Raw genomic sequence first — 27,757 nt, 5'->3', positions numbered from 1 at the left:
CCTTTAAATGTCGAACGGTGGCAGTATTAGATAAGTTTTCTTTACCTATTGAATTGGATAAAATAAAAAAGCAAATGTCATTCATGATCAGTGTCATTGTCAGTGGTGATATATTGCATTATTGACGATCTGAATGTGTTTACCAGATTTACCGGACTGTGGTATTTATATAGCGAATGGGTACAAAATTCACAACCAAATACCATGAAACCAAGTACAATGTTATGTTTTACGTTCTTTGCTTATCAATAATACTAACAATGTAATAAAACTATAGTCATTTGAAGCACATAAAATTATAACAATGGATCACATCCGACAGTTTGATTGGTAAGAAGTTGTATTTTGTTTTTTATAAAATCCAGCCATTTCACACAAGTAAAGTAGTTTGATATACTGACAAAGAAGAAGAGTTGAGTGGTTAGAATTATTATTGGATGTCGATTGAGCCAAAAGCGTATCCAAGCTCTGCCATTTGCTAATGATCCTTTTCTAACCTTCTTTGAAAGGCAGATTACATTTCTAGGGATATCTGATGGAGATTTGAATTAAAGTTCAGTAAAATTATTTAAAATACCAATTCTATCTAACTTTAACTAACTTGGTAATGCAGTAGTTAGCAACCCTCACTATTACACTGAGGATTCTGGGTTCGATTAGATTCCTCAGATAAACATTATGTGATGAACAGGTTTGCTTGCTCTTTGTCCGGGTGTGTATTATCTATATATGTATATAGTTAAATAACTATAAGCATGCATGTCAGTCTCTAGTAATCATAACATGAATCCTAAATTGGGGCCAGATAACTGTGTGTGATTTGTTCCCACTTATTTATTTATGTTGGTGGTGGTGTTGGTGCTGGAGGAAAATGCTGCGGATTCCGTGGACGGCGCATCAGACAAACGCATTAATCCTAGAAAAACTAGTTCTTCCAGATGCCTAGTCATCTCCTTAAGACTCTCCAACATTTGCCTATGTAGGATTTTAGAGTTTTTCAGTCACATTGTAAGGAAAAAGGGTGACAATCTCAAAAGACTTCTCATCACCGGCAAAGTGCAAGGATACAGGCCTAGGGGGCGTAGTCCCATGCGCTGGTCCGATCAGATTAAGACGACTTTGGAATCCGGCGTCAATGTTGCTATCTACTGCTCGTAGGACAGGAGTGAATGGAGGAACATAGTCCTAACAAAAGTGCTCCGTAAAGGTCACGACCCTCAGAACTACGACGCACGGAGGAGGATATATTTATTTTTCAAATATAATATTCAGATTGTGATGTCTGTGGGTTCTTGTTACCTCTGTAGCAGTGGTACCATGGCCTTAATCTTTCTACTTAATGTTTTACTAGGTTTATCTTTCAACATCTGGTAGACTGTAATATAGACTTGTCACGACGAGGTGTATTCATGCAAAGAAGGAAAATCAGCTCTTTTGTTGTTCTTTTTTAAGGTGCTCCACACCGGCTGACGTCTATTTTCTAACAGAAAAGGACCTGGACAATTGTGTTACTGAGAGGATCTTGCGTAATAGATATTATGATCCCTTAATATCTAGTGATTCTGATGAAGAAGAAAGAGAGAACATAGATTGGGATAAAATATTTGAAAAGAAAAAAGATGTGAGTATTACTTAAAAAAATTAAATATTATTTAATAAAATTTATTAACTGCTAATATGATTAAACTGTAAAGTGACTTAATCCTGAATTAAATACACAAAATTTAGAAAAACCCTGTAACGATTGATAGGAGTGATTGATGAATAAAATGAATGCATCTTCTTCTTCAATCCATGTCCACTCAATGCTGAGTGTAGGTTTCTTCAAGTGCACCCCATTCTTTTCTGCAAAATTCAATTTCAATGAATGCATAATTCAAATTGTAAAAGTAGTATAATGCATAGCTAAACCTGTTGATTCTAACATTACAGAATGAAAAACAAAGCCGTGTTTATGTGCCTGCCCTACATTCGTTACCACCTTATCCAAAGATATCAGCCCTTACTAGTCAACAACACTACCAATGCCTTAAGGTGCTGTGTCAAGAGAACCCTCACATCATGCCCAGTTTCTTCATTCACAGACCAACGAAACTGGACTTGAAAGTGTTTGAGGTATGTTTAAATTATGATTTTTGAACATGAGGCAGCATAAAATTGCCTTTTTTCTGTACACTCTCTTAACAGAGTTGTGACTAAAAGAAATTGTGCTTTTGTAGTAATCAATTTGATAATTTTTCTTTTTGTTCTACTTGAGTTGTAAGGAAGACATTGATGTGTTAATTATAATAATATGGTATAAAGGTAGTCTCACTCTTCAAAGCAGAAAGCATGAATACTTGACTGATGCATCACATATGAATACCATATTATTTTTTAAACGAACAACATAAAATTACTCATTATATGAACAATCAACGATTACTATTTTTTAAATAGTGATTAAAAGGAAAACGTGAAAAGTGATTACAATTTTTACTACCTGTAGAACACGCCCGCATGAGTAGGTACCACCACCCTGCCTGTTTCTGCTAAGCAGTTATGAATTTTGGTTTAAAGGATTAAGACAGCAGTTTATACTGATTACATTATGGTGGTATAGACCTTGTGTCCAATATTTACTTAACACCACATAGGCTGTGAGCTTATTCACATAGATGAGCTCTTTGGCACATTTGCCAATAGGTTGTTGCAATAGCAAAAAATTATTCAGTGCTTTATCACATGAGACTATACTATAAAATATATTTTAGCAAGTAAAAGAGACCTATGCAAATGAACAAAAAGAATACATAGATTGGGTGAAGGGTCTCTGGGCCACTAACCACTGTATCCGTGCACTACGTCCCAAGCCTTCCGTCGAGATGGTTTATGAAGCCGAATTCAAAGTCACCGCTAATATGATGCAGTCGTTCCCAAAGACCTACCACCTTGTGGGTCAAATACCATTGGAGATTGCGAATGGAAACTGTGAAATTATACATCTTAAAGATTTACAAACTGTAAGTATTTTGATAGTTTCATTACTTGGTACTATTGACACTTCCAAAGTTTGAACAGTTTATAAGCAGGACTATTGAAAATTCGATTTCATGTCTCAAAGTGGGTCGCAGCTTTTGGGTAATGTCCATGGGCCCCGATAGAAACTTGACCGTAGATAAACATCAGTCCTAAAAATAAACAGTCCAGTCTGCCTTTTCACTATGATACATCTGTGGAAATCCAGAGGGCTTGTGCTCTCAACTAACCCTCATTATTTTTCAGGTAAACATATCTGAGCTGCCTGAAATAAGATACCCAGATGATATAAAAAGTAGATTTTCCATCTTCAAACCATACAATGTGCCGGAACCATGCTACAAGCACCCTTGTAGATTTGTACTCCCTGGTTAGTATACACTAATAAATTTCAATTGTCAGTTTTTAATATACACAATCACAAGTTTAAATGTATTTAATTATTTTGATCCTCTTACAAATTAACAGTTAAAGCTCAAATAGAATAATTAATTAATTTATTTAACTTATTGCATAAAAGTTCAATGGCGCACTTAATGCTAACGGCATTCTGTACCAGTCATCCAAGGGCAATGTAAAGAGTGTGGTGTTAGGTGCATTCCTTTTTTTTAATACTTATAATAATACTTTAGTTCTTATAATAATCATAGATATACAATTGCTACGCCGGTAAGAGTAATGCCATTTATCGCCGAATAGTCTAACGAATATCGAGTGTTCTAAACATAACAGTATTATGATAATAATAGCCGTACTCGCCGGCTTCGCTGCGCATTTAAAATTAATATTATTATTTATTGTCATTATTATTAGGGAGTCCAACACTCATATAAATATGATCCTATCCATTAAGTACATGTATTTTCTACATGGATACCGAGTTTCAAGTCAAGCGGATGTACGGTTCAGTAGTTATAACGGAACATCCGTAAAAACCACAGTAGATTTATATATTAATATAGATAAAACAATCTACAATTTGTACATCTGAAGCATGTTGCGGATAATAACATGTACTTTTACAGGAATATTATGTTCTTTTTTATAATAAATAGAGTTTATAATTTGTACATAAATGGTAACTATTCATATTAATTAATGGTACCGTAAGTGAAAAGTAAAACTAGTTTCAACTAGAGTTTTTGCTTTAAATTGTGTAGTTCTTAATAAAGGTTTCACAATAAATTGATAGGTGAGAAATCGATGACGACGCTACCGCTGGCAGAGATACACCGCGAGCTGGCGCAGTACGCGGCCGAGCACGGCGCGCAGTTCGTGGCCGCGGAGGGCGCGCTGCGGAGCCTCGTGCGGACCGACCGCCGCTGGGCACTGCCCCTCACCGTCTGCAGCACCATCGGCGTCGGTGGGTCCCCCCCCCCTCACCCGCACGCACCGCCCCCCTCACCCGCACGCACCGCCCCCCCTCACCCGCACGTACCGTCCGGACGTATCTATATATGTATATAATTTCCAGACGGCGACGAATCGAACGTGATAGTACTAGGCAACGAATTCTCACTCAACAGAGAGCCGGCCTGCGTCAGGACTTACAAAGCCTTCAAACATTTACTTGAGAACGCTTTGAAACAGTGAGTTTGTATACTCTGTAATATTTATATTTATTATTTATATATATATCGAGAGGAGTCGAAAGAGAATTAGTTAATCCAAGAATAAATTCTTCAAACAATTCGTAATACAACTCTATTTTCACGAGTCGTTTCACACTAATACGACTTCGGCAGGCCGTTGACCGGGGCGCTCAGTAGCCGGGAACAAGACACCCAGGGTTCGCTCGAGACCAGCTTCGAGGACGAGTCGGAGGACGGGTCGACCGCGGACAGCGAAGACGAGCAGCGGCTGGTCATCGACACCGGTGCGGCGCTCTTGTTCTTTCTTTGTCCACAGAATAATTACGAAATCAGAAATGCCAAACTAAGCTTATATTACTAGCGGTCCGCTCCGGCTCCGCTCGGTTCTTTAACAAAAATTTCAACGATATTTGACGTTGTTTTATTTTTTTAAATAAAAGAACACTTATTGCGGCATAACTATAATAAATAGAGATATGCTGTCGCAATACTTTTTGTAAATAATAATGTGTTCTACAAAATCGTAGTACATTATTTTATTCTATGTTGTGAAATTTTAGTAAGGATCCTTAATTTTTTTCAAAAAGATTATAATATATACCCTATGTCACTTGGGAATAGTGTAGCTTCCAAACAGTGAAAGAATTTTTCAAATCGGTTCAGTAGTTTCAGAGCCTATTCAATACAAACAAACAAACAAATATTTCCTTTTTATAATATTAGTATAGAAGTATAGATAACTACTATTAAAAAAAATGCCGGGAGCTATCGATTCAGTAATTTAATTGATAAACGCGAAAATAACGTCAGAACGTTACAGCTTCTTTATATTCGGACAGGTGACATGGACACTGACAAGGAGCGCGACGAGAACGAGTCGGCGTCTCCGAAACGCAGCAGGAGGTCGGAGGGGGCGGACAGTGGGGGCGGGGCGGGGGCGGGGGCGGGGACCAGCCACAGCCGGCCAATGACGAGCTAGGAGTATACAGCTGCACTTGTGACGGTGAGCATCATTCGATCACGACTTGCGCCCTGAGCAGGTCGACAAGCAGCCCGCGCCGCGGTCCCTCCGTTTTTTTTTTCTACCTATGTTGAGAGGCTATTTCAGCTTCGCCCTAACGTGTGTAGGTGAGCTCACGAGGCTGACTGACTGACCCTAGCTAGAGCAGTGCTTCGCAGAATCTACCACCGGATCGGAAACGCGACCCACCAAGAAGATCCGACGAGAAACTCAGTGGGCTGTGTCTGGGTTAATTTACTCGTCGAGCCCTTCGTCGCAAACGACGGGTTCGACGAGAACAGTGACCGGTGCTTGAGGTACCTAAAAGCACCGTTCGTGTGGATCAGGAGGATCCGAAATGACGTGTTTTGGGCGACGTCGACTGCTTTCCATTCTGTCCGCAGGATCGGGAATGTAGTTACCGGCGGCCACGATGAGAGGGTTTTCGTGACGTGCCGCTTTATCGAAGTGACGCATTGATGCGACTGTAGATACTTACTGATGGACTTTAGATTCAGGTCGTCGTGCAGGTCGACGTTCCTGACGAACCATAGGGCTCCCTTACTAATGTGAAGTCTGTCCCCAGAATCGAGCTCCGCCAGGCCTCCGCCGTGCTCCTTCAGGAAGTGGCAAATCAATAACAAGACTCACAAAGAAGTCCACAACATTGTGGTTCATTGCGAACATAGAGTCAGGGTAAGTCGAAGGTCACCGGTTTGTAATATTTATGAAAACTAGTGATGTCCTGGTAGTCGAAATTCGACTATAATTAATTGAAATATAAGTTTGTACACTATTATGGTTCTATTGTTAAAGACTATTAGACTTTTATGATCACAAATTGCGCCAAGACTACATTATAGAAAAATATTAATAAAGACAAACAATATTTAATCTATTCCCAATTTGACCACAGACGTCACAAACAAAAGTTTGACAATAAATAAATAGTATGCATGCGTGTGTGCGTCAAATACATGGTAGTGTGTGTAATGTTTTTTTTATTGATTTAATGTATTTTTTAGGCATAATTTAAAAAAAATATTAACATTCTGCACTCTTTCTCTATATTCTCTATAAGTGTGGGAAATTTCATACTCCGTCCGCGCAATTTTCATAAAAAGGGATACAAAGTTTTTCCTTCACGTATTAATATATAGATTCTTAGTTCAGTGAAATGATGTGTTGGTTGTAGCACGGCACGCAGGAGGTGGTGCTGGAGCCCATACCGGAGTACCAGATCGACGTGGGGGCCAGCCTGCAGGCCGCGCCCACCGGCGCCGCCCTGCTGCTGGCGCTGCTGCTGAGGCGAGACGACGCCGCCCTGCTGAACGGTACGTAGCACCACGACACTAGTTGGAGCCCTTAACAGGACCTCGTGGGTTAATACTTGTCCTGTATTTTTCTAATCTATCTATCTACCTAATCTATCTTAAGAAGAAGGCAGCCTGTAGATCAGTAATACAAGTCTTTGAATCTAGTACAGACTTCAGCTCTTTCAAAGGCTTACAAAATAAAATTTAAGGTTAATTTCCATTTGTATTTTTACTATCGCTTTAGAGAGAAATAAATAAATTATTGTTATTATTATTTATATTTATTTAAAATCTTATTATTTACATAATATTTTTTTTAAAAAGATATTAATAATACAATTTTTAAAAAACACTATAAAAATAGATTGCCGCTGATGGCGGTACGACACAAGCCACCAATGGTTAGGACTCCAGGGTGAGAAATCTCCTCACAATGCGTGCAGTATTATTATTATTCTATGAAGTCCGCGTGGAGGGTCCGACGGGGGACGTGGTGTGCGCCGAGCAGCTGTCCACTGAGCAGTTGTCCACCCAGCAGCCGTCCAGCCAGCAGCCGTCCACCCAGCAGCCGTCCAGCCAGCAGCCGTCCAGCCAGCAGCCGTCCTGCCCCCGCCGTGACGTCGGCAACACTCTGGGCTGCGTGCTGTCGCAGCTCACGGGGCTGCTGCCGGGCCACTACGTGCTCAAACACGAGGTGCGGTCGCATATAACGAACTCTCATTTATACGACGATAAACACTCAATGCATTAAACGTCGTCGCTCTCCCTCTTGCAACTGTCCTCAGCTTAACGTCAGAGTGAGACGTACATATATGTAGGAACGGGACGGAACGGTATGAATGGATGACAGATACGGAGCATGACTGAGTGAGAGAGATAGCAGATGTCGTTTTACTATGTAAGAAAAATGGCGAATGAATGCGGAACACATGGTTTTCTTTTTTATGCGAGAAGAGGATAGTTGTCGGACGCGACGGCAGACAAATCAAGTTTGTGTGAAGTCATCAACCGTTTTACAAATGGCCCACCCAACCTGAATATAAAATCCCACATATATATTTTAAATAATAGTAAGCAATATACATTTTCTTTTTTTTTTTTTAGTGCTTATGGGTAGATGAGCTTACAGTCCACCTGGTGTTAAGTGGTTACTGGAGCTCATAGACATCTACGACGTAAATGCGCCACCCACCTTGAAATATAGGTTCTAAGATCTCAAGTATAGTTACAACGGCTGCCCCGCCCTTCAAACCGCAACGCATTACTGCTTCATGACAGTAATAAGCAGGGCGGTGGTACCTACCCGTGCGGACTCACAAGAGGTCCTACCACCGGTAAACATATTTGAAGTAGTAACCCAGCGGTTGGTCGTCGCAGCCGGAGCACGGTCGCAACGCGCTGCTGCTGGCGGCGGGCGCGGGCGGGGGCGGCGGCGGGGCGTTGGGGCGGGGGGCGCGGCTGGAGCTGCAGTTCGACTGCGCGCAGCTCGCGGAGCAGGACGAGGCCGGCGTCGCCAGGACCCCGCCCACTCTAGCGCCCATACTGCTGCCCTACCACAAGTGACTATCTCTCTACGCTATGTATAATAGGTTATATATAACTACGCTATGTATAATAGGTTATATATATAGGTGTATAACTAGGTTTTGCTCGGAACTTCGTCTACGTGGAATAGTTACTTTTTTATAACGCTTAATTTTACCCGCGACTTCATTTACGTAGAAAGTGTAAAAAATTTTGAATAATGGAATGTTAAGGAACTATTTATGGTACCAAAATCACGACTTCAAAAGAGGAGGCTATCAATTCGACCACCATTTTTTATCTATGTATGTTCACCGATTTTTCGAGAATGCTTGAACCGATTCTTATAATTCTCTTTTCAATTTTTTGTTCGAAAGGGTAGACTTCCCGAATTGTCCTATAATCATCAAAACCTGATGATGGGTTCCTGGAGAAATCCACAAAAATCTATAATTTCCATAGCCTATCTTGAAACGATTTGGGTGTTTCTTGTTATTGTTCTTATTCTGTGCCGCCGCGCACCGGTCGGCCGGCGCCTTGTACAACAATATTACGCGCTTGATTATTATTTTGCTGCGATATCATTTTAAAACTGCGATATCTTCTCATACTCATTAAAATACTCATAGCGAGATACTCATTAAAATCAAGCGTGGGTAAATTTCTTTAAAATTAAATACTTGTAACGAATAACGTATTTATTTGGATAGGGATTAATATCATCTTTATAAAAACACCTTCACAAATAATGCTTTATTTTAGAACAAATTTGAACATATAGACATATGCTGTTGCGGATTTTTTTTTATCTTTTAAAGGGGAACAATACTGTCATACATTATTTTAGCGAAACTTTAACCGTTTCTGCAGCACACGCAGCGGCAGCTCGCAAAAAGGAAAAAAAAACGATTTTGAAACATTCTTTATACCTGCTCTTATCTTAGCGTGATGTTACATAGCCTATAGCCTTCCTCAATAAATGGGCTATCTAACACTGAAATAATTTTTCAAATCGGACCAATAATTCCTGAGATTAGCGCGCTCAAACAAACAAACTCTTCAGCTTTATAATATTAGTATATATATTTAATCGTCATTTTTAAATATATAATAATATCGTAAAAGATAATGAGACGCATTACGGCGTATACAGCATTCGATTTACATTTCCGTATGGCAATCGTCTGCTAGTGAAGTAGCCGGCTGCGGGTGTGTGCTAGTGTGGCCCCCCACGTTGCAGGTACCGCAAGATCCTGCCGTGCGCCTTCACGCCCTTCCAGAACCAAGTAGCCCGGGAACCGCGCAAGCCCGTCGCCAGACAGAAGACTCCGCCCCAAGCCATCCAGGTTGCAATCTAATTTGAACCTTACCACAATTAGATTTAAGCTCAATTTAGTTTTTTATGTTCAATTCAATAGCTTCTCTAGAAGTTGTTTTATGGAACGTAGAAACTGAATAATGTGTTTTTATGAATATTTTCGGTGTTACTATTCTAGTGATTTACGACGCTTGTGCGACTGTGAAGTGCCGCTAAAACAAGGCGGGTGAAGCCGCGAACTAAACTTATATCAGAAGTGGGAATCACGCGGTCAGAAACAACAAAAACATTGCGTCATACTATTTAACCCTTTAATTCGAATATAAAAACTATATGGTTTGATTGTCTTAACGCTCCTAACTAGGGATGGCGAGTGAAAGTTAATTTAAGTACAAAAACTATAGTAATAATTTCCAATGCGGCTAAAATCGCACTCATATTCTAGTGATATTTCATTAAATCATAGCATTTAAGATTGGACAAGTATCACTGTTTTCACGTGATAATGATTGGCACGCGTTATTAAATTATTTACATCCCTAGTCGCTACAGAGCATTTATCGCCCCGACTCTAAATTGATACTCTCGCGTTATTCGTTAAACAATGTTTATTTTTTTTTACGTTTCGAATTAATGGGTTAATTAATGAGGATAATTGAATACAGTCTGCAGATGAACCCCATAGGTCGCCTTACAGCAAGTGAAAACCGTAACTCAACTAGAGTAGCTGTGGGATTATGTTTTTTTTTAATAACAAAATATTTACCGGCCTGGATTCTAGTCCTTTAAGCCAATGTGATTTGGTTTGTATTGCCGATATCTATGGGTAGCGCTCTCGATCGTGTCCTACATCGTTCAGCAAAGGTAATTCAGATATAAATTATCAACGATATCGCTGTCACACTCGCACTTTATATTCTATGTGCGAGTTAAAAAAGGACAAATCTATTGAAGTTTTTATTCAATCGTATTACATATTGAATTACACGACTAAGGCTGAAAACGGAGACCTCGCTCGTTCAATAATCCGTTTAAAACAATTATTCAATATTAACGAATTTGATTTTTATCATCGAAAATAAAATATTTATATTTATTAAAGAAAACAAGATAGATGTGTAATTAGAAAATGCTTCACGAAATTTTACCAGACAGATGTGACGGCTTATCATTTTCTGGCAGCTACCGATATATAAGTAAACAGCCCATAATTTACCTTCATTCTTTTCCGTTTTACAATTGAATTGTTTCTGTATTGCCAACCGTACCTCGAAGTCGCTACGAGCGTGTATTTCAATATGTAATAACAACAATAAAACTAAAGAGAATGTGTCCTGAATGTTTGTTTTTGTAACTGGACTATGGTGTTGTTCTTGTTGCTAGTTGCACGGGGCATCGGAGGATGGCGCAGCTACTCGTAAGGTACCCCCCGACCCTCGTAACGAAGGGAGAGTTTTTATTAAGAAAAATATATGGTGATATTTACACAATCGTTTTGGTCGTTAAAAATCACAGTTCAAAGTATTAGTTCGAACAAGAGCTCTGCTGGACTTAAATAAGGATCAATCGTAAAACTGCTTGTAATGTATCCGGTGACGTCACAAGAATATCTCGCGTACGGTCTGCACGAACATCAGTTTAATTGCTTGTATACGATTGTCGTTTCTTTTTCGTTAATGATTAATTTAAAAATAATTGCTCTTGTTGATCCTAATGCTTAAATTGTGTTAAAGTATTTATCGAAAAAGTCACAAAGATTTAATTGAAAATTGTTTGGCAAATTGTATCTTCATGCTATTAAGTATTACTAGTATAAGAATTTTAAAAATCTAATTTATCGTTTGAATCCCTTCTGACAATGCTTGACAGCTCTACTGCCAGTGTCAAAACAATATTCTTTTTTAGACTAATAAATTTACACGCGAGTGTAGTAACCGTACCCGAGAATAAAGATAGCTAATAGTGGTGATTGCTGACAGGACACTGAGAAATTGTGATCTAAACTTTTAACACTACCCGCAATAACGCAATTCCATAGCGCGGGGTCAACGGCCTCTCGATCAGCTGACTGCAACTAGCCAATATGGCGTCCGTTGTTGTTAGAACGGTAGTAACTTAGAACGATCGGATTACAATCTATATACTGACTTATTTTAATAGTATGAAGATAAAAATTTGAATTTTCTATAATTTTTTCTCTTACGCCTTATAAGAAATGAACACATCAGAAGTGGGAATTTTGTAATATTAAAAACTAATAATTATAAGTTAGATTTATAAGAGATGTTGCGAGCCCGCACGGGTTGGTATCACAGTCCTGCTAGTTCTTACAGCAACAGTACTAATTTGATAGTTGAATATATTTATGTAAAGGAATCAATCAATCTTTGAATCAAACAGAAAAAGTCTTTGAAAGGCTTTTTAAAGGTCGCCCAGATTCCCCACAGACCAATGGGAATTAAACAATAGACAAAGGAATGCGGCGGATGTCGCTTTGTTACAGGGAACTTACGACCCTCGGCTGAACATTATTTATTACGTGTGACGTTATTTGGGGCCTAAATAAACAACAAACTAACCATAGATTATTTTTAAACAATTAAACACATGAGTTGGACTGGTGTGCAACTTATAACGTTAAAATAATTCGAGATAAAGATTTAGTGACTTTGGTTAGTTTACTGGTGGAAGGACGTCTTGTGAGTCCGCACGGGTAGGTACCACCACCCTGCCTATTTCTGAATTTCTCGTCGGATCTTGTCAGTGGATCGCGTTTCCGATCAGGTGGTAGATTCTGCGAAGCACTGCTCTTGTTAGGGCCAGTGTTAGCAACGCCTCCGGTTTGAGCCCCGTGAGCACACACGTCAAGGAGAAGCTGAAAGAGCCTCTCAAGGTTATCAGTGTAGGTAGGAAAAAAAACTGCAGGTCTTCTGTCGGCAGACATTGTTTTGTTACCACGCTTCCATTGAGATCTGGCCTCATTATTTCTAAAATAGTATTTAATTTAAAATATACATCATGATACCATTTCGCATAATTAATTTGCAATGCCTTATACGATTTATACAATAAGTATTGTTTTAAAACATTTTTTTTATTTGTGTAAATGTATATTTTTATTTATATTTAAATTAACATTAATTTAACTTGATCATCATAGCGTGATATTGTTTAGTGAAGTAGGTAAATGTTTTTTGATATCGAAGCCAAAAGGTTGATTCTGATTTTTACAAAAATCTAACCGAGACGAATCTATGCGTAAATGCTTTTGGCTAGACTCTGGACCTTAAGGTTAGTTTATTTAAAGAATGATTTGAAAAGTTTCAGGCAAAGACAGATATACTATACAAATAAATAAAACTGAATTGTGTTTATAAAATCGAACTGCCAACTTTTTACTAAATAGTAAATACATTTTTATAGGAAAGTAAAAGAGGTACTTATTAATGAACCGATTTTGACGAGACTGTAACTGACAGATAACTGATGCTAGCTAGCTAGCTAGCTAGCCTAAGCTGCAATTTTAAATTTAAATTAAAAAATATAGGGTTTCGCGGAAAAGAAATCCATAAAAATTGTCAATGTTCAGACAAAACTGTAACAAAGGGAGGATGAGCTTAACTCTTTTGTAATTATATTAAAACCGATTACTTAATTGTTCATTTTGCAACGTTGAAGTACCTGAACTTGCACTTGAAATTCTGAAGTCTAAATAAAAACCAGTATTTTTAATGCATTCTTCGCGGCCGTCCAAATGGATTTAGTCAGTAGTAGTCTTAAGGTAGTCCAAAAAACTAGACAGTAAAATATATATGTAGATTATATAATGTTAATATGTAACAAATGTAACAAATGTAAACATTATAAAAAATCCTAATGGACAAGTAATTTCAATAGTTTGCTTGACTTTCATTGCTTCTACTAACTTTCGTTATCCATACTAACATCTTCAAGTGAGACTAAGTACCCTCTGTAATAAGACGGCCGTGTTACGTAACGCATATCGAGGGGTGAAAGGTTATTCGGTTTAAGCGACATTTTACTTAATACGCGACATTTATCTTTGTAATGAAAGGTGCGTTTTATTTCGTACTAGCCGTACTCGCTCACTTCGCTGGGCACTTAAAATTAACATTATTATTTATTGTCATTATTATTAGGGAGTCCAACACTCATATAAATATTAGGCTATCCATTAAGTACATGTATTTTCTATATGGATACCAAGTTTCAAGTCAATCGGATGCATGGTTCAGTAGGTATAACGGAACATCCTTAAAAACCACTGTAGATTTATATATTTGAATATAGATTAGCATTAATATTTGGGAGGTTTAAACGGCAAAGGGAAGATCTTCTACCGAGCGGGTGATATGTTGTTGTTCGGAACTTGAATATCTGTAAACTTGTCTTGAAAATGTCGTAAGCGAGATTCAGGCATCTGTCAAATATCATTTCATTGTATGATGGCTACCCGCCACAAACAGTTCAATGTTATTAATTGAACCTCAACTAAGTTAACTCCATTCAAATAACTGAAGAAGTATTTTTGATATTGTTACGCGCTGGGGATCGGGATAAATAAAAAATCTACAGACATACAAATTAAAACTCTATTTAACACTTACAACACTCACAGAACACTTTACAACTCGTAGTTCCGTTTCGCTTCAGGTGATCCGTTCGCTGCTTCGCTTCGAGTAGTTTCGATTACTAACTGGCTTCGTGTCATCTCTGCAACGCTTTTATAGTCGATACGATATCCCTAAATTTATCGAGAATATTCTGGGGAAGTCGAGTAGCTTTAATCCGAACAAAAACAGTTTCACTGTAAAAAATTGCGCCAAGTCCACGTTTATAAAACTCATCTCAATAACATTTGCACTTTACAAAAAAAAGAAGACTTCAATAGCTTTCATTCTCTACAAAAATATGTGAAATACAAAAAAATACCAAGAAACCGTCATAAAGATGAAAAAATTAAAAAAAAATTGTTGAAAATTTAAAAATAAAAAAATAAATTTTTTATCGTACTTGGCGCGCGTCATTGAGTACCCCAAATTTTTCAGGATAAATGAACATCCTTTCAATGTTTAGAAATTTATAAGTAGGTCAACCTATGAAATGCATAAATGTAATTAATGAATTATTATTTCATAATAAGTTTTACAAAAGTTAAGTAAAATCGACATCTCATACGTATGTTATTTGAATTTTTTTCATTTCCCACTCATCTTTTATGATTTGAACTTAACACCCTCTCGTGTTCGCTTATACAAATACAAGCTACTTACGAGTCGATACGTATGTATACGTTGGCTTCAAAACATTTGAAAAAATTCTCAAAGATGTTTTTCAAAGGGTAGAAAAGAATAACAAAGTTTTAGCTGAATCTAAAGGGGTCGAACGCAAAAGTGGTCGATTTGGCATATAATAGCCCATAGGTATATAGTGAGAGCTGTTGAAAATTACCGTAGTTCTGACTCAATTTCTCATAAAACGCTAACAAGAGCGAAAAAGACAACCTGGGTAACTTTTTCAGCTTTCACTGTATATTAAAGCAAAATGGTTTTTTTCTCGGGTTGAAATTCTTCCGAAAAATTTTGGGGTACTCAATGACGCGCGCCAAGTACGATAAAATTTTTATTTTTTTATTTTTAAATTTTCAACAATTTTTTTTTAATTTTTTCATCTTTATGACGGTTTCTTGGTATTTTTTTGTATTTCACATATTTTTGTAGAGAATGAAAGCTATTGAAGTCTTCTTTTTTTTGTAAAGTGCAAATGTTATTGAGATGAGTTTTATAAACGTGGACTTGGCGCAATTTTTTACAGTGAAACTGTTTTTGTTCGGATTTCATATCTTTTTGTTAAGTATTATTTTTTGCTCATTTATTACTTAATAAAAATAAATTATAAATAGTCACTCAGCTTAAAAGCTAATGAAACGCTCAATTAATTAGTGTTTTAATGTTAGGTGCCCGACTGGCATGAGACTCTCGGGTTGTCAGTTCCAGTATCGACCGGGGACGCGTGTATTCCGCTTCAAAGTCTGGCGCGCACTAATTGGGGGTGCGAATGATGCAACAGATGCGCGGGCGCGGGTAGCGCGGGGTGGGTCGTCGCGGCACGGACCTGAGTCACATTCTCTTTGGCTGCTGTTGCCCCGCGAAACGGAACGTTGCGTTACATACTCCCCTCCAAGTTGGGAACGCGTCCCGAGTCCAACTTGGGACTGTTAGTCTGAAGACGCGGCCTTCCTCTCTGCCTCTTTGGCATAATTGGATCCGTACTTGAATTTGACGGAGAGTGGGTTAAATCCGCGGTGTGATACTTGCCGATGACATTGTTTGACAAGTCTGCTATGAAGTACGTTGTAGGACTAACTATTTTTACTACGCTATACGGGCCATCCCGTCGTGGCATGAACTTACGTGTTACACCCCTAGACGCATAAGCAAGCCGTAACGAAGGAAATACTCTTCCAGTAGGACTCGGGAGCAAGCCACGGCGGTGGCATCAACAAGTGCGTAGAGTTCTACCCATCTTGTAGCTACATCCTCTACCAGGAGTACCCATCGCTCCCCCTGCTCTCCTTCTGGCAGTGGCCCGAACAAATCGATTGCGAGAACCTCTCCTCGCTGTTGAAGCACAGGAGTGAGCCTATACGGCGGTACCGATATAGGCGGATGATCACCGGTATCAATGTGGTGCTCGGCGTAAAGGGTTGGGGCTCCCCCCACCCTAAAGATGTCTCCATTCTGCTGCAATAAATGTGATAGCTGCTGCCGTTCATCGGAGCCAAGCATAGAACCCTTATCATCACGCAGGAAGTCAGCAGTAGAAGCAAACATGCATGGCTTAGGGCACTCATATTCAATTGGATAGGTAACCCGTTTTCCCGAAAAATGCCAAGTGGATGAAGCAAAGTCAAGCACAATACCTGCCGCCACCAAAAAATCCATGCCAAGCAAAGTTTCATTATTTTGAGCATCTGGAAAAACAGTAAATTCAAGGGTTACTGACCTTTCGGGACTTATCCTTACTTCTAGAGTAGTGAGCAAAACTCGGCGGGTGCGCGCAGAACCGTCTGCAAGCCTCACCCGACGCCTGGTTTCCTCACACGGATGGTTATGCTTTAACAGCAATTCATAAAGCAACGCACCGGCAACGCTACTCTTAGCTCCCGTATCCAACAAAGCATTACCTCGTATACCTAAAATTTGAACACTTAAAATTGGTCTTAACCTAACCTGGTGCTCAGTAGAGTTACTCTGGGCAACACTTTTCACATTAGAATTAATCGTCGAAAAATGTCCGACGTTTTCCATGGTCACCCTATTTTCGTTCATCATGGTCACCCTATCGCGGCCACTTGGTACCTCGGAATAACTATGTTTTGGTTCGGTACCACTCGAGTAACGCATCAGGGGCCCATTCCTAGAACTAATATTATTGTTTATATTATGATTAAGTCTAGAATAATTTTGAAGTCTAACCTTGTTATCAGTACCGAAAAAGCGCGGAGGAAGAATCGCCTTAAAATCGGTAGGATAATAATTATTTTCATTATCAACAAAACATTGTTTACGATTATTAATATAAATGGACGACTTTACGGTGTTTGAAGTGCAAGCTGTATGCAACGAGCTGTCGCGATGAATAGAGTTCACTGAACTTGACAGCTGTGTATTTACTTTACCAATAGGTAAATCGGATGTGACTGATCGGGTCCGTGCAGCGTCGACGGCGTAATAACTTGCGTTACACTTTGTACACTGAGACCGAGTAACACCTTTGGTACCACACCCGTAACACGAGGATACAGCTTGCGTATTTTCGTTGTCGAATTTCGTTTTTGACGCTAATTTTAAACACTCATCACGAATATGTCCGTACTTTTTGCAATAAACACAGAACAGTCTTTTAACAATCGACGTAGATGATACATTATCAGTGTTCGTGTAGCGAGGCGCGGGGACTCGAACGGTGCTCGGCGCAGCGCTGTCGTCGCGTGGCGGGCCGCCACCGGCGCCCGAGTTGAATATTTTCCGCGGCGTCATCCGCGCGTATGTATGCTGCGAAGTCGAAGTACCGGCGGGAACTTCGCCTACGGTACTACCCGATGAACGTGGCGTCGCTCGCTAAGGATGATGAATAAATTCAGGCGGACTGGTCTCGTAGATGGAGTCCTCGATATGGCGCGTTTTCTTTAATAACGTGTCGTATGAAGTTATTTCGTCTCTTCTTAATCTTTTACGAACACGACGGTGTAGAAGGCCGTAAAGCATATCAATTTGAACTTTCTCACTAAGGTCACCAGGTGGGAGTCGAGCTAGTAGGGCTCGTGCTCTGGCAACGAAGATCTCCGTCTTCTCTCTTTGTCCTTGCGACATTTTGAAGAGCTCTAAGTAGACTCGATGGGGCGGTCTGCAATCACCGAAAGCGCTTCGTAACGATGATAAAGCGTCGTCCCAGGAAGTGATGCTAGCTTTAACGCCTTGCCACCACACGGCTGCATTTCCGGTTAGTAACATCGAGAGTCCTCGTAACGCGATGGCGTGTCCTACGTCAGCACAATCTTTGTATGATTCGACCGCGTCAAGGAAACCGTCGAGTGAGTCGCCGGGCGCTCCGCTGAACCGCGCCGTGCATGACGCGAAGTTCCCAGAATGGTGAGCGGGCGTCGAGGAAGGCGGCGATGTCGGCTCCGACGTCGGTGTTGCTGATGATTCGAGTTGAGTTTTATGCTCAAAAACTCGGTCGAGTAGGCGTTCGAATGCTGCCATTTGACTTTCTTGTAATGACGCCATGTTGTTTGCGGTAAATGTTGACGTCGGTCCCGCGGTTGAACCAATTTCTTCTTCAACGTCTTGAAAATCGGATTGACGCCGTGACTGACGACGAGTACGTGTCGTAATTACGTAGATTCACTCCGAAATACTAGTTAAAGGGCCCGCGCTTGGGCTGCCAGTTTAATGTTAGGTGCCCGACTGGCATGAGACTCGGGTTGTCAGTTCCGGTATCGACCGGGGACGCGTGTATTCCGCTTCAAAGTCTGGCGCGCACTAATTGGTTGGGGGTGCGAATGATGCAACAGATGCGCGGGCGCGGGTAGCGCGGGGTGGGTCGTCGCGGCACGGACCTGAGTCACATTCCCTTTGGCTGCTGTTGCCCCGCGAAACGGAACGCTGCGTTACAGTGTAATAATAATCAACATCAACTTTTACAAATTTAAACCGAATTAAATTTTGTTTCAAATGTGAAGGGTAGATGACGCTGTTCTTAATTATTTCAGAATTTAAAATTAAAATCTGAAAGCCTTGAAACATCAATCCGCATAAATGTAATTTAAAAACTACAGTAAGAGGCTTAAATAAAAAGCTGAACTTAACTCAGCCTTAATTAGAATTTTCTTCGGAATTCAATAGTAAAGTTCAAGTTATTTTGATGAAATCAAAACCGAAATATTCATAGCATCTTAAACAATCACCTACGAATAAATATTAGTTATTATATTATTTATTATTCGTAGACAATCACAACGGTTTTATAGTTTTGGGAAGGGATTTTTTGTAACGCCATCTCGTAAAGTATTTCGGTATTACATTACAAAACAAAATTGTTTCTCCAACAGTAACAACAGTACTTGCTTCGGCAGTACTTAAACTAAAATACTAACAGTAACAACATTAACGTTATTTATTGTATAAACCGTTCAATAAGAACTGCAAACTATCCCCTTGAAGCTACAGTTTATGTAGGAATAATGACTTTTTGGCGGGAACGCGAGGTGTGAAGTTGTGTGATTTGTTTTAATTTGTCTATTTAGTGTTTCTTCGGGTTTAAATGTGTAATAATAGTGGTTTATTAACTGTTTAATATCTGTGAAAGTGCACAAATGTGGGAAAATTAAACAAAGCCGCTGTACGTAACTTCTCGGTTTCCTCCAAAAAGTCCACTGAGATCTTAGTAAATGACCACCACCATTTTACTGAGATTATATTTCATTCCATATCATCTCATCTCATTTCATTTCATCCCATTTGATTAATGTCTCAAATTAATCATCTTCATTTCATTTCACTCCATAATATCACATTTCATTTCACTCCATAATATCATTTTTCATAAAAATATGAATATAAATTAAAATAAGACATGACTTAAAGGTCTCAGTTACCAGGTCATAAAATCCATTACAAATAGGAATAATTCCAGCGCACCCTGGCGGCCGTAGATTACCATTCTCGAATATTTATAGTCTGTGGCATGTCACTTTTTACATCGAAAAAAGTCAGGATCGAAATTTTTGAGCGAGCCATAGTTTGTGGTGATAAAATTAATAATTTCAAGTAGATTAATTGTTGTAATTGATATAACTAGTTAATATCAGTAAAATAAAGTTGTGAGTGATTGATATAATATACAATTTAGGAACCAGAAGTACCGTAGAATTAAATAAAATTTCGCAACCTCAACAAACTGTTCTGCTCACAGTAAACACAGTCGGTAGTCTGGCGCTCCGTTTACAACGTCAACGGGATTTTTGAACGGAACTTGGCGCCAGATTCTACCGAATCTGTGGATGTGTGTTTCCGCTATCTAACAATAGATGGCGTTGTACTTCTCGAGCGTTCTCGGTGTTACTAGTTCCTATGACAATCCTTTCTGCTATTTGGCGATAGATAGTGTTACTCTTACCGACGTAACATTGTTAATTTCCCAAATTTAAACATAAAATGGCGCTCCTGTCAAATTGCAAAAATGTCCCTTAAACCCAATAGCAATTCATCCCTCGATATGTTATATTGACAATGACGTCACAGTGAGTGTCGCATCGAAACAGATATATGGAATGAGTCGAATAGCTTCACAAGAACACAATCCGTGCACAAGGACTCACTATCGCAGTCTCATTTAGATATTCAGACTACAAGTATGGATTGATGCGGCATAATGTTCCACCGTTTAAACAAGAATATATTAGGCCACCTTAACTTGGCCTGTGATGTCATAATATCGTCTTTTCGCATTAAAAGTGTACAATTTCCAAAAATATTCGAAATTGAGTTAACATGTGGAATCATTTGGTATCACCAGTATTTTTCTTATAAATACTGTCAACAGAGCGTAGTTTAGTTTTGTTTTTTTGTTTACCTATATATTTTGACTACCATAACAAAATTAATACATAATTTCAATTTACTTTAAAAGACGGATAATGTAACTGGTAAAAAATAAAAAATAAATGTTGCAAAGATGATTAATATTAAAATATCACATTTAAACTCTCTTGTTAAAAAAAACACTCCTGTAAAATTAGTAAGTTTTGAGATTATACAGTTTTAATGCGAGAAGACGATAGATATGTCAGCTTATCTAAGGACATTTTTTTATATTGACAAATATTCCTTAGTTATTAACGTTTCTTATATGTTTCGTGAGACTTACTAAAGATCTTTGTTACAGTGGCCGAAGAAAAAAAGGAATAGGGCTCAAAGGAAAAGAAAACGCCAAAAACTGATTATTAGTTATTTATTTCAATAAAAAAATAAATTATATAAAATTGACATGTTGAAGTGTTGTATTATGAATAAACGAATGATTGTTTATACATCGCTTGGTTTTAACTATCAAAATTAAATTAACAGGTGATACAGGAAACGTAGCAGTCTGTATGTATGCTCCTTAAGAATTTTAGATTCCCTCGGAAGACTGCTGGAATTTATTTTCTCTTACAATTTTGATTTCACAGTTTTTATACAGTGAATATTATGATTTTTTTATTGCCCTTGTAGGCAGACGAGCACACGACCCACCTGATGGTGAGTGGTTACCGTCGCCCATGGACTTCAGCAATGCTAGGGACAGAGCCAAGCTGCTGCCTACCGCTGAAAATGTAATAAGTGATCCGCCACCACGAGGAAATAGCAAGTCGATCAAATAAATGACTTAGTTGAATGTATGCAGGTCGCGATTGGGTGGTCGTCGAGGCTCATCAGCATCCGCTGCTCCCTTGAGGCGTAAGGTCTAAGTCTCAACTGTATGTGTGTAACGGCTGTCCCTCCCTTCGAATCGGAATACAGTTAGAATACGCTTAGTGCGAGTTTTTTAACTTGTCGATCGAGTAAAAGTTAATTCAAATTTGTATCGTATTGTAAGTTAAATTTATTAATTAAATTTAATTGGTTTATTAATTTAATTTAATCAAAACCACATTTAACCAATGATTGCGTGGGCCATGGAGATATTAGAGACACAGTTTTCAATGAATATACCCGTCTGAAGATCTACAGTCGACTCGTATAATAATGAACAGTAATACGTGGTAATAATACGTAGTGTAATACTAGTATTGATATAACATGATGGAACACATGTACAACACTAAGCAGCCTCATCGAAGTACCCGTCCAGCTGGGTGGCGATCTGGAATACAACAGTAAGTTAGTAGCAGCGGCTTGTCCCCACACTGCTGATGTCCGTGGGCGGTGTAAGCCCATCCGCCTTTGATCGCAATGAAAATAACTTAAAGATTTTTAATAGAATTTAAGATGTTGATTATAACGCCTTGATGTTTTTCTTTTTATTGCTTAGGTGGGTGGACGAGCTCACAGCCCACCTGGTGTTAAGTGGTTACTGGAGCCCATAGACATCTACAACGTAAATGCGCCACCCACCTTGAGATATATCTCGTTGTAACTATACTGAGACCTGAGAACTTATAAGCTGCTCCACCCTTCAAACCGTAACGCATTACTGCTTCACGGCAGAAATAGGCAGGGTGGTGGGACCTACTCGGGCGGACTCACTAGAGGTCTTACCACCAGTAATTACGCAAATTATAGTTTTGCGGGTTTCATTTTTATTACACGACTAGCTGTACCCGTCCGCTTCGCTGGGCATTTAAAATTAACATTATTATTTCTCAACCCCACAAAGATTCTCATCATTAACGTCCCCGCAACTGGTGTAGGGAGTCCAACACTCATATAAATATTAGCCTATCCATTAAGTACGTGTATTTTCTACACGGATACCAAGTTTTAAGTCAATCGGATGCACGGTTCAGTAGTTATAACGGAACATCCGTTAAAGCCACTAGATTTGTATATTATTAGTTTAGATGTTATTCCTTCACCGTGGAAGTCATTTCTGCGCATGTGTCAAGTACTTATTTCATTAGGAGAATTGATACCTGGCTGCAGGATATGAATCTGATGACGAGTTATCGGTTTTAGGGCAGAGGGGCGGTCGCGCGAGTATGATGACTGCGGTAAATCCCCTACTCTGACCCCGGACGGAGAACGAACGTCGGGTGTGAGAGTGCAGGGGAGTCGTTTAGTGCGGTAGGACCCTAAAACAGCCTTGGGCTCGCGGTCTGTCCCACGCGTGCCCCCTAGACGGGGGGACCCCTTAAGAGGCGACGTACCTGCAGCGGCGTGTACTTGACGTACTTGTCGGGGTTCTTGGAGAAGGGCAGCGCGGCGGCGGCGTCGTAGAAGGCCGTGTAGGGCGGCAGCAGCGCCTGCTTGTTGTCGCGCTTCAGGGCCTCCCGCAGCTCGGCGTCGGGCACGCTGTACCCGCGCTGCAGCCGCGTGCACTCCTCCCACTCGCGGTTGAAACACTGCTCGTAGACAATATAGATAAGCTATTCAAACACTCAACAAAAATGTTTACGGGCGTCGGCCACTAGATGGCTTCGCATCGATTACTTTCTACTGGTGGTAGGACCTCTTGTGAGTCCGCACGGGTAGGAGCCACCACCCTGCCTATTTCTGCCGTGAAGTAATGCGTTTCGGTTTGAAGGGTGAGGCAGCCGTTGTAACTATACTTGAGACCTTAAAATCTCAAGACAGGTGGTGTATTTACGTCGCAGATGTCTATGGGCTCCAGTTACCATTTAACACCACGTGGGCTGTGAGCTCGTCCAACCATCTAAGAAAAAAAAAACAATTCCTCATAGCTACTTACCGAAAATTTGTCTTTGAGCATTTGCCGGTCCCTGTCCCTGAGTTTGGCGGGGAACGGCTCGTCCAGCTGCACGTAGGACAGCAACTTGTTCCAGCTGCTGGCCAACACGCATGGTTAGGGAGAGACCACCTTTTTTTTCTACCTGAGCTGAGAGCCTTGAGAGGCTATATCAGCGTAGCCTTAACTAGTAGATGAGCTCACGGAGCTCAAACCTGATGGCGTTGCTAATGGCCTTGGCCCGTCTACAGTGTCTACTGGAGGTATATCCTTTTCTATGCTAATATTAGAATAGTTAACTGACTTTTTGGCGGGAACGCGAGGAGTGAAGTTGTGTGACTTATTTTGTCTATTTAGTGTTTCTTCGGGTATAAATGTGTAATAACGGTGGTTTATTAACTGTTTAATATCTGTGAAAGGGCACAAATGTGGGAAAATGAAACAAAGCCGCCGGATGTAACTTCTCGGGTTCCTCCAAAAAGTCCACTGAAAAAATCTCAGTAAATGACCACCATTTTACTGAGATTGTATTTCATCTTATTTCATTTAATTTCATCCCATTTGATTTATGTCTCAAATTAATCATCTTCATTTCATTTCATTTCACTTCATATTATCATTTTTCATAAAAATAAGAATATAAATGAAAATAAGAAATGACTTGAAGGTCTTAGTTACCAGGTCATAAAATCCCATAAAAAAAGAATAGTTAACTTGTTAAATAGTTGACTGAAAGAACTAATTGCAAGAAAGCTCCTTGCGTTTATGTCAGCCTGGTACTTCCAATGAAGGCGTTACTTCATTCTATTTACACGAGCAAACAGCTCATCCGACAATAAGCAAGTGATCTTAGGGCCAAAGAAGCGTGCACTTTTAATGGTAAGTGGGACTATGACCTCAAAGTAATTGTACTTTGAGACATGATGTCGAAGTTTCTAGTATGACTTACAACAGATACAGAACTATAGTACTCTTAGTTCGCTAGACTGTGATCGTACGAAAGCTGACAGTGTCAGTGGGCTGTCAATACACGGCTTTTACTAGGTTAATTGTTGTCTTTTGACCGAAGATTATTAAAGATATCCTTTTCTTCTATTCCACTTCTGTGAAGATGGAATGTATAGCTTTCTCTTTCTCTACTTCTTATTTCTCTAATGTAAATTTTCGTCTACTTATCGACTATCGAATCGCCACCTAAGAAGCAAGATAACAAGACCGCACAGGTGGATACCAGCATCCTGTGGCATGTCTACCACGAAGCCATCCTACGTATCGACATGAGGAGTCATACAAGCTCGCGACTCAAACGGGGCCGTTTACAGCGCGATAACGAAGATCAGGAACTATTGGCTAGAGGGAAGTTATCGTGTCCCTGGGCCACGGCGGGTACCTCTGCAGGTAGGCGCTCTTGTGCTCCTGCAGCATATCCCGGTAGTTGGCCTCGCAGTCCGGCTCCGCCAGGCACAGGATCTCCAGCAGCCCGGTGCGCTGCAAGCCCTGTGGGGACAACTGTGTGCTTAGTGCGAGTTTTTTATCGTTCTCGATAGCGTAAAAGTTAACCCAATTTTGTATGCAGTTGGAACAGCGCCCCTAACGGCAAACGTAGGCAAACGATCCCATTCCAGCACACTGGTCGTTAGACTCTATCACAATTAACACTATTGTACTAGTAAGTAGTACTACTTACGAAAACAGACCTAAAACCTGCTTAGGGGATGTACTATTTTTTATTGCCGCCGACCTGGTGTTAAGCGGTTATCGGAGCCCATAGATGCGCTACCCACCATGAGATATGAGTTCTAAGGGCTCAGTATAGTTACAACGGCTGCCCCACCCTTCAAACCGAAACGCATTACTGCCTCACGGCAGAAATAAGCAGGGTGGTGGTACCTAACCGGGAAGTGAAGTCGTCGTGGCCTAACGGATAAGACGTCCGGTGCATTCGTGTTGAGCGATGGACCGGTGTTCGAATCCCGCAGGCGGGTACCAATTTTTCTAATGAAATACGTACTCAACAAATGTTCGCGATTGATTTCCACGGTGAAGGAATAACATCGTGTAATAAAAATGAAACCCGCAAAATTATACTTTGCGTAATTACTGGTGGTAGGACCTCTTGTGAGTCCGCACGGGTAGGTACCATCACCCTGCCTATTTCTGCCGTGAAGCAGTAATGCGTTTCGGTTTGAAGGGTGGGGTAGCCGTTGTAACTATACTGAGACTTTAGAACTTGTATCTCAAGGTGGGTGGCGCATTTACGTTGTAGATGTCTATGGGCTCCAGTAACCACTTAACACCAGGTGGGCTGTGAGCTCGTCCACTCATCTAAGCAATAAAAAAAAAAAAAAAAACCTACCCGTACGAACTCACAAGGGGTCCTACCACCAGTAAAAGTATATTGAACAATGATATCAATTTACGCCATGAAAATACAACACCATAACTAGCTTTGCGGGTAAATGCAGTCTTTTCCCTTGGTTTTATTACCAAAGAATAAGGTAAAGTTCTGAACTCCAAAAACCTTCCAACGCGCCGTACCAACAATACTGAAGACAGCATTGATAAGGACGTAATCAACGGAGTAGTACCCGTCTCATCGTTCAACAATCGAAATTCGACAAAATTCATTGACACCTTAAGGTTTACATTCATTTTATTAAGCTATCGCATAGCTTATTAACGCGGGCTTTGAGCGCGGCGCCCGAATCAAGAAATTCTGTAACGAAAATAAAACCTAACACCCCCCACTCCGCCTACCATGTAGCTCGCGTTCAACACGTTGCGCTTGTAGTGTTTGTGAATAAGCGCGCGGCGTGACGTCGCATTGCATGCGCATCATGAAAAATCTACCCATCTCTCTCTCGCGCGGTCTAGCTTATGAGTGTGAAGGGGGCAGTTAATATTTTGATTTTGTTAATGTTTATAAATATAGCGTGGTCTTATTTTGTTATCGTTTTAATATTAAATTATTATTATCTAATTATAATTGCATAAGTTGATAAAAAATGCTATGCTTTAGCGCGGAATTCCCCGAGTGCCACACGTGTTTTTTTTACAACAGTGTCTCGTTTGCTGTGTTGCTCATTTAGAAAAAAAACCATTTCCATAACCAAATAGTCTATAAATATAAACAACTAGGTGACCCGGCGAACTTTGTTTCGCCTTAGGGGCAATAAATGAGCGAACTTATGATTTTATCATGATCATTTTTTTATTTGGATAATTAATATAAATTAAAATAGCAAGTATTTTGTTAGGACGTGCATAATTAGAAACAATTTAGTAGTTCAATCGTATTTCATAATTTTCAAATTAACATTATATTCTGACATATATCAGTTCGCACATACAATCATAGATAAGTTTGCTCATCGAACTTTACCTTATTAACACCTCCCCTCAAAGTCGTGAGCTTTTAACTACAGACATCACAGACAATTATGATTATTCCATCATTCCTAAATTGTTCATGCATTCATAATGCTTCGTCCCACACAAGCCCTTGGTCAAAATATCAGCAGGCATTTTGTCTGTACTCAAGTATTTCAAATCAATCACACTCTGTTCACACATATCTCGAACAAAATGGTGTCTAACATCAATATGCTTAGTGCGAGAATGATAGCTTCTACTCTGTGCAAGCTTCATAGCACCCTGGTTGTCATTAAATAATGTCACACAACCACATTTTACACCAACATTGTTAATCACATTTCTGAGATACATAGCTTCCTTAGTTGCTTCAGAAAGCGCCAAGTACTCGGCTTCTGTGCTCGATAATGCAACGGTACGCTGTTTTCGTGCTTCCCAGGTAATTGGGGCACCTGCTAAAATAAATGCAAAACCGGAATATGACCTTCGATCGATCGTATTTGCACCCCAGTCTGCATCAACTACACCAAACAATGGTACACCTGTCCTTTCATACATTAAGCCGAAAGTTGATGTACCTTTCAAATACCTCAACACTCGCTTAGCTGCCTTCCAATGCTGTACATCATAATTAGTGTTAAAT

The 27,757-nt window shown here is 39.8% G+C and overlaps 2 protein-coding genes across 3 annotated transcripts in view; one reads left to right on the top strand and one right to left on the bottom strand.

Moving 5' to 3' along the window:
* Positions 1–107: 107 nt before the first annotated feature.
* On the top strand, positions 108–21,385 carry LOC114249980 (uncharacterized). The gene is given in 17 exon segments (XM_028183714.2): positions 108–330; positions 1,453–1,621; positions 1,933–2,115; positions 2,754–3,002; positions 3,265–3,388; positions 4,211–4,381; positions 4,493–4,607; positions 4,764–4,894; positions 5,450–5,586; positions 5,589–5,613; positions 6,197–6,306; positions 6,806–6,944; positions 7,391–7,620; positions 8,304–8,485; positions 9,691–9,796; positions 11,152–11,190; positions 21,241–21,385. Coding segments are annotated over 17 exon segments (2,214 nt in total). The 5' UTR covers positions 108–304; the 3' UTR covers positions 21,319–21,385.
* Exo70 (exocyst complex component 7) overlaps positions 21,292–27,757 on the bottom strand; it is a 19,258-nt gene continuing 12,792 nt past the window's right edge. Inside the window, exons 14-17 of one of the 2 annotated variants that reach the window (XM_028183715.2) lie at positions 25,133–25,239; positions 23,746–23,842; positions 23,204–23,398; positions 21,292–22,200 (exon numbers count right to left, since the gene is read on the bottom strand). In XM_028183715.2, coding sequence (XP_028039516.2) covers positions 22,159–22,200; positions 23,204–23,398; positions 23,746–23,842; positions 25,133–25,239 — 441 coding nt within the window. In that variant the 3' untranslated portion in view covers positions 21,292–22,158. The remainder of the gene's footprint in view (positions 22,201–23,203; positions 23,399–23,745; positions 23,843–25,132; positions 25,240–27,757) is intronic. The other variant, XM_028183717.2, reaches the window with a different exon arrangement.

The sequence above is a fragment of the Bombyx mandarina genome, chromosome 13 (assembly GCF_030267445.1).
Source record: "Bombyx mandarina strain Sakado chromosome 13, ASM3026744v2".
In the NCBI taxonomy this organism is placed as follows: Eukaryota; Metazoa; Arthropoda; class Insecta; order Lepidoptera; family Bombycidae; genus Bombyx; species Bombyx mandarina.
Note: the sequence above shows the minus strand (reverse complement) of the source record. Positions and strands in the feature narration are given on the sequence as shown.